The sequence below is a fragment of the Euprymna scolopes genome, chromosome 30 (genome assembly GCF_053919585.1).
Source record: "Euprymna scolopes isolate OS-2025 chromosome 30, ASM5391958v1, whole genome shotgun sequence".
Taxonomy (NCBI): Eukaryota; Metazoa; Mollusca; class Cephalopoda; order Sepiida; family Sepiolidae; genus Euprymna; species Euprymna scolopes.
This window is the reverse complement of record NC_136511.1, coordinates 31516923-31529915: the sequence shown is the minus strand read 5'-3', so window position 1 is coordinate 31529915 and position 12993 is coordinate 31516923. Positions and strand designations below refer to the sequence as shown.

At 32.7% G+C, this 12993-nt stretch overlaps 1 protein-coding gene across 1 annotated transcript in view; it reads right to left on the bottom strand.

Annotated features, from left to right (window-relative positions):
- LOC145254736 (presequence protease, mitochondrial-like) overlaps window positions 1-12993 on the bottom strand; it is a 98796-nt gene that overhangs the window by 25022 nt on the left and 60781 nt on the right. The window contains exons 16-18 of the mRNA XM_080113470.1: window positions 9639-9771; window positions 6830-6950; window positions 2457-2533 (exon numbers count right to left, since the gene is read on the bottom strand). Of these exons, the coding sequence (XP_079969596.1) occupies window positions 2457-2533; window positions 6830-6950; window positions 9639-9771 (331 nt within the window). The remainder of the gene's footprint in view (window positions 1-2456; window positions 2534-6829; window positions 6951-9638; window positions 9772-12993) is intronic.

Sequence of the window (12993 nt, the reverse complement as noted above, 5' to 3'; positions counted from 1 at the left end):
AACCATTGGTTTACAAGTACAAAAAAAAAAAAATAGCAATGCTGACTCGCAGAAGAAAACACAAACTCTGATGGTGTAAAAATTAGTTGTATTTTGGATGTGTGATGCTGTTGTTGCAGAAAAAAATCAAATGCAAGCGTCTATATCTTAGTTATGGTGACTGGTCATTAGTGTCCTGGTTATTAGTGTCCCTGGCATAAGTATCTTTGGCATAAGTGTCCTAGGTCTTTAGTGTACCTTTTCATTTGTGTACTGGTAATATTTGTTTTGTTGAGGTTTTGACCTCAAACTTAGGACAGAACAGTGACATCTCGGCCTGAAATAAAACATTCATACCAACCACCACTGTTTTGTTAAGAGTAAAAAAATATGAGAGAAAACTTAGTTCATTTATTAAAAGTAAAATTGACAATACATGTTATATCATTTGTCAAAATCATTTCTGACTCTAACTTTCTGAGTTGCTTTGATAAAGGATTGCCAACGATCCAAAGGAACAAAAGGGGGGCAGCTTAAAACTAAACCGCTATTCAATCACTCAGAACAGAACTAGTATTTATAACAATCAATTTTAGCATGATCTATAATAGTAGACATCCCTAGATTTAAGAAAGCCTTCTACTCTAAAAGTTTCTTCCCCAGAACTGCTAGACTCTGGAATTCCCTTCCAAATTCCTGCTTACCAAACTGTACTGACATGCAGAAGTTCAAATGTAATGTGAATAGACATCTTACTGTTCAACTCTCTACATAGTATCCCTGCAACTTATGTCCCTGATAGTAGCCCCCTACATCAAAGTGGCACTGTGCTTTGTTTGGGGTGAAAATGTAATAAAAAAAAAAAAATTAAAAAAAATAAAATAAAGAATAAGCTGCATGATCCACTTTTACTCCATGTACTCTAATAAGGTCAAATTTATTTGACCCTAATTCAATGATTTAAAAATTTATTTGACCTTGGTTCAAGGATTTAAAAATTTATTTGACCTTGGTTCAAGGATTTAAAAATTTATTTGACCTTGGTTCAAGGATTTAAAATTTTATTTGACCTTGGTTCAAGGATTTAAAATTTTATTTGACCTTGGTTCAAGGATTTAAAATTTTATTTGACCTTGGTTCAAGGATTTAAAAATTTATTTGACCTTGGTTCAAGGATTTAAAAATTTATTTGACCTTGGTTCAAGGATTTAAAAATTTATTTGACCTTGGTTCAAGGATTTAAAAATTTATTTGACCTTGGTTCAAGGATTTAAAAATTTATTTGACCTTGGTTCAAGGATTTAAAAATTTATTTGACCTTGGTTCAAGGATTTAAAAATTTATTTGACCTTGGTTCAAGGATTTAAAAATTTATTTGACCTTAGTTCAAGGATTTAAAAATTTATTTGACCTTAGTTCAAGATTTAAAAATTTATTTGACCTTAGTTCAAGATTTAAAAATTTATTTGACCTTGGTTCAAGGTTTTAAAAATTTATTTGACCTTGGTTCAAGGATTTAAAAATTTATTTGACCTTGGTTCAAGGATTTAAAAATTTATTTGACCATGGTTCAAGGATTTAAAAATTTATTTGACCTTGGTTCAAGGATTTATAAATTTATTTGACCTTGGTTCAAGGATTTAAAAATTTATTTGACCTTGGTTCAAGGATTTAAAAATTTATTTGACCTTGGTTCAAGGATTTAAAAATTTATTTGATCTTGGTTCAAGGATTTAAAAATTTATTTGACCTTGGTTCAAGATTTAAAAATTTATTTGACCTTGGTTCAAGGATTTAAAAATTTATTTGACCTTGGTTCAAGGATTTAAAAATTTATTTGACCTTGGTTCAAGGATTTAAAAATTTATTTGACCTTGGTTCAAGGATTTAAAAATTTATTTGACCTTGGTTCAAGGATTTAAAAATTTATTTGACCTTGGTTCAAGGATTAAAAAATTTATTTGACCTTGGTTCAAGGATTTATAAATTTATTTGACCTTGGTTCAAGGATTTAAAAATTTATTTGACCTTGGTTCAAGGATTTAAAAATTTATTTGACCTTGGTTCAAGGATTTAAAATTTTATTTGACCTTGGTTCAAGGATTTAAAAATTTATTTGACCTTGGTTCAAGGATTTAAAAATTTATTTGACCTTGGTTCAAGGATTTAAAAATTTATTTGACCTTGGTTCAAGGATTTAAAAATTTATTTGACCTTGGTTCAAGGATTTAAAAATTTATTTGACCTTGGTTCAAGGATTTAGGAATAAATTTAAAACACTAGGAATCTAAATTTTAGTGAGTTCTTATGGGTATTCTATTGGTACACAAATGAAAAGGTAGCCTAAAGATCTAGGACACTAGAGACCAAGAACACTAAGGACCGAGGACTCTAATGACCTAAATCCTTTAGCTATGTAACAATGTATGAGCTAGGATCCATCTGAAATAATTAAACAAAAATAATGAAAAACTTACGCTGATATCACTTCTGTCCAAAGTTCTAACATTTTGTCAAAATTCTTGTCCAAACAGTGAGAACCAAACTGGATAGCCTGCAGAAGTAAATTAAAAAAGAAAAGTTCAGGCATCATAATTATGACTACATTAAACATCTTTATCAGAAAGAGATACAGAGAAGAGAAGTCGAGGAAGAAAGAAAGAGGTAAAGAGAAAAAGAGAGAGACAAAGATAGAAAGAGAGGGATAGAAATGAGATAGAAATAGAAAGAATGAGAAAGCACGTGTGTGAGAGAAAAAGAGATAAAAATAGAGAGATAGAAAGCTAAAATTAGAGACGGAGAAGAGAAAGAGAGGAAGAAAAAGAACAAGTAAAGCATGTGGGTTCCCCCGCACGAGTGAAAAATTTACTTTCACCATGATGAATGTTGTTACAAAATGTCAAAAAAAAAAACCCAAGCCGTGGTTATTGAGAAAAGTGTGAATGGACGAATGATTTGGGGACAATTTTACCGCTATAATGCCCCATAGGTAAGCAAACAGTTTTTTTTTTTTTTTTTTTTTTTACAAGGGTGTCACCACTTATCAAGGCCCAGAGGCCACTCGAGGATAAGGGTTAATAGGTATACATTAGTCATTGTGATTTTAGCATAGTAAACAGTGGGAATTTTGAAACTTGGATTACTTAGGGGGACGATTCAATTAGAACTTGTTCACATTGGACTTTTTCTTTTTTTTTTCATAGGTATCAACTCATTATCAAGGCCAAGAGGCCACTCAAAGATAAGGGTTAAAGAGTGTACAGTAGAAATTGGACAATATAATAATCATTAGTAATGAAAATTTGTTAAATTTGATAACTTATATGGAACGGCTCATCAAGAACTTATTTACGTTACCCCAAAAAATCCATTCTAGCAAAAATTTACTTTCACCATGACTAATGTCTGTGCAAAATGCAAAAAGAATTCAAGAGGTGGTTATTGAGAAAAGTACAAACAAACGAATGGACAAATGAGAGTGAATTACTAGGTCGAAGCTCTTCTTTGTCGGGAGACTAAAAAAGAGATGGAGAAATAAAAAGAGTAAGAAAAAAATGAAAAAGTTTGGTTACGATCAAAAGTTTGATGGAATTTCCATTTGCAATTTTTCAAGATATGATTTTTTTGACTCATATTCAAACAAAGCAAACAAGACATAAAATAACAGATTACTGTGAATTAGAGATGATGCCTACAGGAGCACTCTAAGTAGTGCGTCGATTGATTGATTGGTTTGTTTAACGGCATATCAACCGTTAGAGGTTATTCAATGCCGGGTTCTGTCTGGCTATTGGTGATATGTTCGGTTTTAGATTAAATATTGGTCAATGGTGTAGTAATTAATGTTTCTATAGAATGGGAAGGTTTAAATTTTGTTATATAGTTTTATTTCTTTTAAGAATTTCAAGATTTTGTTTGGGTCTGTATTGTTGAATAAGTCTTTCAGGTCTTTGGATTGGTAGTATTTTGATCGAATTGAGTTAAAATCATGGCAGTAGATTAATATGTGTTTTACTGTAAATGGTTCATGACAGGTAATGCATGTTGGGGGTATTTCATTTTTTAGAAGATGAGAATGAGTAATATGGGTATGTCCTATTCTGAGTCTGGTTAGTACTACTTCTTCTTTCCTTATTTTCCGGTATCCTCGATACCATTCCTCGATATTAGGTTGGATATTTTGAAGTTTGTTGTTTGCTTGATTGTTCCATATTTCTTGCCATTTATTTCTAACAAACTTGTTGATTATTGCTTTGAGGTCTGAATGGGGGATTTTGAAATCAGAAATATTTAGGTGTAGTGATTTTTTTGCTGCATTCATTTTTCCCCACATTTCCAGTATAGAACGTCGTGTCATCAGCAAATATATCCAACCCATATACCAACCTGCTCGTAACTTTATTTAATTTAAGAATTCAGGTGATCGCTCATCCCCCTCTCAGTACAGGCCAATAAGTCTCCTGTGCGTCATGAGTAAGTTGCTAGAATCTGTGTTAAATACAGAAGTAATCAAACATCTCAACAAAAATAACCTTCTTAGTGACACTCAATATGGTTTCCGTTCTGCTAGATCTACAGCAGATGTCCTTACAGTTATATCGCATAGGATTAGCAAATCTCTCGACGGTGGCAATCTTTCTAGGGCAATTGCTCTTGACATATCTAAAGCCTTTGATAGGGTATGGCATAAAGGTTTACTTCATAAGATCGCTAGCTATGGTATAGCTGGAAAAGTCTTCTCAATTATTAAATCATTTCTTTCTGATAGGTTCATAAGAGTAGTAGTTGAGGGGCAAAAATCAGAAGCTCACAGTATTAATGCCGGTGTCCCTCAGGGATCCATCCTGGGCCCAACTCTTTTCCTGATCTACATTAATGATCTTCCAAATCATATCCTTACATCATTTGTAGACATTTATGCTGACGACACTACCATTTATGGTACCACATCTAAGACAGTAAACGACCAAGTTCTCCAATTCTCTCTCCTCTGATCTTGAGCACGTAGTACAATGGGGAAAGGAGTGGCTGGTTACTTTTAATGCATCTAAAACCAAGCTTCTCTCTTTACATCATCAACATTCTAATCCACATTTGTCATCAATTGAAATGAATGGCTCTCGTCTTCAGGAGGCCTCAAGTTTTGACAAGCTTCTGGGCTTGACCATTACTCCTGATCTTAAATGGAACACGTATATCAAATCTGTTGCCAAGGCCGCTGGAAAAATGGTGGGATCTTTCTATCGATCCAGTAGATATCTCACTGCTGATGCTATTCTCTACCTATATAAGAGCCAGGTACGTCCAAGGATGGAATACTGTTGCCACATCTTCGTAGCCTCGTAGGAGATGTCCTTTTCTCCTCCTTGCAACCTCTATCTCACAGAAGAGATGTTGCGAGTTTGTCTCTGATGTATCGTTATTTTCATGGAAAGTGTTCAACTGAGCTTCAATCTTTGGTCCCCCCTCGCCAAACTTTCACAAGAAACACTCGTCTAGCTGTAAACACTATCAATAATTTCCCCCACTCTTTATCTGTGCCTAAACCTAAACGTAGATTCCATGAACAAAGCTTCTTTCTTAGAACTGCACGCCTGTGGAATTGTCTTCCGTTTTCCTGCTTTCCGGCTGACTACAATATGGTTGTGTTCAAGTCTAAAGTAAATAAGTTCTTGATGAGCCGTTCCATATAAGTTATTAAATTTACCAAATTTTCATTACTAATGATTACTATATTGACCAATTTCTACTGTACACTCTTTAACCCTTATCCTTGAGTGGCCTCTGGGCCTTGATAATGTTGGTGATGCCTTTGTAAAAAAAAAAAAAAAAAAAAAAAAAACTTTGGGTCATCAAATGATGATTACTCATATGTAGCAAACAAACATGGTCTCCTATGTAGAGTTCAGTAAGCTGCGGAAGTTCTTTGTAATCCAAATATACCCCACTGCAGACACAATTTCATTAGGGAGGTTATTTATGAATATCAGAAACGATTAAGTATTCGTTCAATTATACCGCACAATTTGATTTTCATGCAAAGACCTTTATGATAGACCTTGTCAAATGCTTTGAATATTTCAAGATCTACCATTCTAGCTTCTCTTGCCATATCATATATGTGATTCACAAATCTGATATTCTTTGATAACAGTAATCAGCAAGATAAACCATTTTTGAGTTAATGTTTCTGCTCCATAACTTCAACAAGACTTCATATAATATGGAGAAAATAGGTTCAGAAGAGTATCGTACATCGTTATATTATCAGGCAGAAGTATGCAAGCCTCTGATTGACTTCTTGTTTTTTTTTAAACTGCAGAGATTCTTACGAGTTCATGACTGTTGGACTGCCCAAAATTGAACTATTTGAAAAAATAAGCCTTTTTTTTCATGGTAGATTTTTATTGTAAACAATTCAGGCTAAATAATGATGATGTATTATAACAAGGTATCTGAACAGCAAATGGATGACGACTATTAGATTAATAAGTTAAATAAGCTCAAACAAAGGAAGCTAGCAATAAATCAGAATTCAAAAGAACACATACAATAATAGACTAGCAACATGTCTGCAAAAGAGGACGCAGAGAAAAAAGGAAGGGGACCAACCGAATTAGAGATATACATCTGTAGGGATTTGGACCTTTCCACGGGTCCCACTAGTAAATTTTTACTATTGTTTTCTTTCTGAAAAGAAACAGCAATTTTAACAAAACAAAAAAACAAAAAAAAAAAAAAAAAAAAAAAAAAACACCGCCTTTTAATGTTGGCTTACAACATCTGGTAATACCAAATGATCACCTATCTAAGTATTGCCAGGCTACTATTTTTCACTCGATATACGAACCTGTTCGTAACTCTGGGTGGTTGAATGATGATTGCTCATGTGTAATGAACAACCAAGTCCTCCAGTGTAGAGTTCAGTAAGCTGCGAGAGTTCTTTGTAATCCAAACTGCCAGCACCCATTCTGCACAAAAAAGAAAAAGTCATAAACAACAAATGAGAAAAAAATTCATGATAGAAAATCAGAATAAAAAAATGATTTTCTACATTTAAACGACTGAGTTTCAATCTATGGTCCCCCCTCGCCAAACTTTCACAAGAAACACCCGTCTAGCAGAAAACACTATCACTAGTTTCCCCCACTCTTCATCTGTGCCTAAACCTAAACGTAGATTCCATGAGCAAAGCTTCTTTCTTAAAACTGCACGCCTATGGAATTGTCTTGCGTTTTCCTGCTTTCCAGCTGACTACAATATAGTTGTCTTCAAGTCTAATGTAAACAAGTTTTTGATGTGCTGTTCCATATAAGTTAACAAATTTACTGAATTTCCATTACTAACGATAACTATATTGTCCAATTGTCTACTGTACACTCTTTAACCCTTATCCTCGAGTGGCATCTTAGCCTTGATAAGTGGTGATGCCTATGTAAAAAAAAAAAAAAAGTATCTTTATCTTTTTTGTGAAGGTTTGGGATGAGGATGCAGACAAAACGGATAAAGTATTAGGTAAAATACAGTTTTAAATTAAGTTTTTATTGCTGAATATTGGTATCCCGGAAAACGCTTGATGAGCTAATTGAAGCAAAAGTGGTTGTGTTTATCAATGTTTATTAAAAGAAAATATTTTTATAAAAAAAGGAAAAAAATGGAAATATGTTTCAATAGCGAAAAAATGTCTGAAGGGACATTTTTACAGTTAGATATTTATAATGACGGATTTAGGAATTTTAGAAACATAAACAGAATCTATACTCCTATAAATTTTTTTTTTTTTTGGGGGGGGGGTTGTACGCTGATATTCATATTAAAATCTATTTATTTTAAAAGAAAATACAACTTTGTTATATATGGGTCGTGGAATTGCATTCACTAGCAAACGATCTAGCTAATTTGCATATTCTTTTAAACATTCATTTTAATTAATTCCCTATTAGTTTTTTTTTTTTTCGGTTGTCTTATGGAATGATATTCTTTAGTTTACTATTACATGTAATTATATTAATGCAGATATTCTACATGATTTATACTTGCATAATGTTAGTGTAAAAAGCTTACAGTAAACACAAACCCCTTCCTATATATATATATATATGTATGTATGCATATATATATTTGTTTAAAAAATTTTGCCTATTAAACTCCTTTGTCAGTTTTTGGTTTACAGACATGAATATATATTGATATACAGCGTATTCAAACCCATGCAAAACTTTATATTTAGGTTTTAGCTAGAGAAAAGCAGTGCAAAAGTGTGAAAATTAACGAAAATGAAGGTTGAACGACGGCATTACAAATTTGCATACATAACGTATTAGTTATTGGTTCATGTTTTAATTTTTAGCCTTGTAGCAAACACGTCTTCATAGTTCGGGCATTAACAGCAAAGGAAAAAGTAAATCATAAGCTAAACATTTTGGTTTCAATTCTCAGTGGTGGCGCACAAGTCATTTTTTTCAAAAACTTTAAATCATTACTATATATTGGGTCCAAAATAATATAATAATAATTAAGAAATCTGCATTAATTAAAATATCATATTTAAGCGTATTTTACGATCGAGCAATACCAGGTGGCCTGCTAGTTTAGTTATAAAAACAATAACTTGGAATAAAGGGGTGACTCGTTATGCGATATCAGGGAGTCAAACTAACAAAGAAATGATTTCCATATATTTTGCAGTGAAAGGCGTTGGAGAGTTGGACAGACAGAGAGAGTTTCCGAGTTTGGTCGGAGAGTTGTCAGATCAATTGCGAAAGTATTTTGACAAGAGAAAATGTAAGAAACGAAAGAGAAAAAAACATGGAAATAAACGTTAAATATAAATATAACTTACGTTCATAAGGTCTTCACTTTCAGGATAGCACGTCAAAGAACCATACATCAAAGAGTTTAAATAGAAAATCATTTTTTATGATTTTTAGCAATTAATAGTATACTGTAACCATTACAAAACTGAGTTCCAAATCTCGATAGTTCAAATTGAGTTGTCTCACTTATATTAAATATGGCAGATCAAAACACGTTTCTCTTCATCATAAAATTACTTAGTTAAAAAAAAAACTAATAGATTAATTTATGTTATTTTTGGAATATGGTATTTTCATTCTGTAACGGATATGTACATCATAAAGATTTTTTCGTATTTTTATTTTTTGAATTCTGCGCGTGAACCTTATTATTATTATTAGTAGTAGTACCTCCGCTAAAAGGTTATGTTTTCGGTCGAGTTTGGTTACCTTTTCCATATTGTGATACAAAAATAGCACGAGAGACGAGGAGATGGTTCATGATCAACTACTTAAAAATGATTTTCATAAGCTTGAACATAATTGGGCTCCCTCTACCATGCTAGAAAATTACTTTCACCAGAGAGCATCCTATATTTTTAGCAAAGCAAAAATTCACGAATGCATGGATTATTGTTGGCACATCTGAGCTGCTGCATCACTAGTCTTTCACTCTTAGACACGGTTGAAAAAAGAGGGTTCAATCAAATAGGTCTCGCACAGTCATACAACCTCAAACGTCTGTCCCATCACTGCACTTTAATGGAATGTACTCTGATGAACTCCGAGTATTTGCCCCTTCGACATACATACCCCTGACTAAACGGACTAACATGTTATTTTCTAGATAAAAAAAAGTCTTACTTGGTAAGTACATCAGTAAAAAGGGGCAAGTATGGTTTCAAATCCGTTTGGAGGGTGGAGGTATTTGCTAAGAATCTGATATAAGTCACTTCATTTGTTGGTTGTGGGCAGCAGTAAATGGGAACACCACTGGCTGGAAAGAGATAACAGAAAGAAATCAGGAAAAGACGTTAAAGACTGGTACAAGAAATACATTATACACACTTTTTTTTTTTTTTTTTTTTTTTTTTTTTACATAGGAGTCATAACTTATCAAGGCCCAAAAGCCACTTGAGAATAAGGGTTAAAGAGTGCACAGTAGTCAATAGTAATTGTTAGTGAAAATTTGGTAAATTGGATTACGGTGCTAGTGCACTTACTGATCCGCGCTATTTTTTAAATAGTATTTCCAAGTTTAATTAAAGTTTTATGATATGTTTTTTTATTAATTTGTAATATTACAGTATAGAATAGGTACAAAACACCCTCCCCTCCCCATGTTAAAAATGGCTTTTTAAATAAGAACATTACTATTTCAGCATGGATCAATAAATGCACGAGTACCTGGATTAATTAAGGGGAATGGCTCATCAAAAACTTGTTTATGTTGGACTTGAGGACAACCATATTGTAGTCAGCTGGAAAACAGGAAAACGGAAGAGAGTTCCACAGGCGTGCAGTTTTAAGAAAGAAGCTTTGCTCATGGAGTCTACGTTTAGGTTTAGGCACAAATAAAGAGTGGTGGAAATTAGTGACAGTAGTTTCAGCTAGATAAGTATTTTCATGAAAGTTTGGTGAGGGGAGACCAAATATTGGAGCTCAGCCGAGCACTTGCCATGAAAATAACGATAAAGCAGAGACAGGCTCACAATATCTCTTCTGTGGTTGCTAGGAAGAGAAAAGGGCATCGCCCATTAGACTACGAAGTCTATTTTGAACTCTGTCAATACAAGATAAACTGCTTCTAGCAGCTCCTGCCCAGATATGGCAACAGTACTCCATCCTTGTCATATCTGGCTTTTATATAGATAGAGAATTGCATCAGCAGTGAGATATCTAATGGAGCGGTAGAAGGATTCTTCAATATTTCTTTTAAATTTAAATGTAGAAGCACCGATTATTATCTAGTAGTGATTTCAAAAGTTAAAACAAAATTATTTTGAATCTTTTGGGTGCCATCAACTAGAGTCAAAACAAAAACAGTTAGGGCTCCAGTCTTAGTTGTTACAGTTTGAGCTACTGTGAGATGGATAAAAAATAGTTAAAATAAACAGGCTTTAATAACATTTGCACATGTGTACAAAAACACTTTAAGTCGACTTACATCTGCAAAGTTTCATTTTTTAAATTTTAATCTCTTAGCAGCTATTTTTACCGGCTAACACACAAAATGCAATCATTTGACCTGCCTTACACCTCTGTGACCTTGTACCTCGGAGAAGATGCACTTTGAAAAAAATGGACAGACATACTGAGTTTTATAAATTAGATTATTATTTTTTCTTATTCTTCAATAATACTATGTAATCTATATATATATAAAAGCAAAAATGTCTGTATGTATGTATGTTCGCTTTTTGTGTACGTCTGCAAAAGGCTTTTTTCCGGGAAGCGATCAGTCTGCTCACTCCTTCTTAAAACTTTTTATATCACGTCTAAATGATAATATCTACGAGTTAAGAACAGGAGTCGCTTGTCTATTTAATTTTCCCGACTTTGTAAAGCTAAATATTCCACATTTTTGGATGTGTGTGTGTGTGTGTGTGTGTGTATATATATATATATATATATATATATATATATATATATAGTAAGTTATAAAATATATATGGCGATTAAGCTACACTGAATATTCCGCGTTTCATCCACTCTAGGACTCTTCAGGCTTATGCCTGGATGAAACACGGAATATTCAGTGTAGCTTAATCGCTATATATATTTTATAACTTACTAACTAGTACTACCTACGTATTGAGCACTTTTGAAGTAAATACTTAAAGTTTACGCATAAATCTATACTTTCGTATATTAATTTTATGTGAGTAAATTAAGTAGTTATATATAAATATATATATATATATATATATATATACACACACACACCAGTTGGGGGGGGGCATCCAGCTTTGCCCAGTCATAAAATATGCTTCAAAATAATATTTTAATTTGTCCAGATTTCATATATATTATTTCAAAAGTAAAAAATACAAAGTATTTGGATGCCATCAGCTAGAATTGAAACCGAAAGCAAAACTGCAGCATTCAAAGCTGGTGATGTTACCACTGTACCAACGTGACACACGTATGAATTGATTAAAAATAAACTAAGATTTATACAAAATGTATAGTGATTTTTATAAAATTTGGACCCCGACCCGTTTTTGATCCCTTAAAAACTATTTTTACCCGCTAAAGACCCATAAAAGAATGGTTCATAAAAAATCCAATCATTTGAGGCCCCTAGCACCACTCTGCGGCTTTTAGTTTCAGAAGAGATAGATTTGAAAATATGGAGACAGACCGACAGACAGATAGCCTTTTGTATATAAGATTATATAGTATATATAGTATTAATTAGATTACAAAATTTCAAACATAATATTTCAAATATTATAATCACGCTTCAAAAATAAACCACATTTAGCCAAACCCACATGATTTTTAGAATATGACATCTTCATTCTGTGATGAGTTTATATGTACACACGTTTCAAAAAATCTTTTTATTGTTACATCAGAGCAAAACGTGACCAATTTCTGAACTTAATTCCAATTCTAGTTAACATCACAATCAGTTCAAGAATAAAACAATGTCCTGATTTTATAAAAAAAAAAAATTTGTAACATAAATTTAGAGGGAGGTGCCTATTATTTTAAAAGTAACTTTTTGGAAAAGAAAAATGGTTGAAAATGACACTCCTCCTTCTCCTCCTCCTCACTCTTTCATTTACAAACCAGAAACTCAAAATGAAAATAACAAAAGGTGACCCTATTTAAATGGTGATCGCATTTAAATTAAAAGTATACATTTCCAACATGACCTTAAATTTGAAGCAAGAAGCTATGCGAAGTGCAAGTTAATTTCGCTAATCTATACAGTGTTTTAGTTACATTCATTTAGATTCGTATTAAAAAACATAAATTCGTATTAAAAAACATTAATTCGTATTAAAAAACATTAATTCGTATTAATTGGATTACTGTTCTCATTTTGTGTATTATTCACACAATGTTTCAGTCGATGTAATTTCTGAACTTCTTATTTAATCAGCGGGGGTAGCATGCTCTTATTCCATCAGCCATGCAATTGTATTTTGAGTGTCGCCCACACCAAAGACAAAGAGTGCAATTTACAACTGAATTTTATCAAGTACTT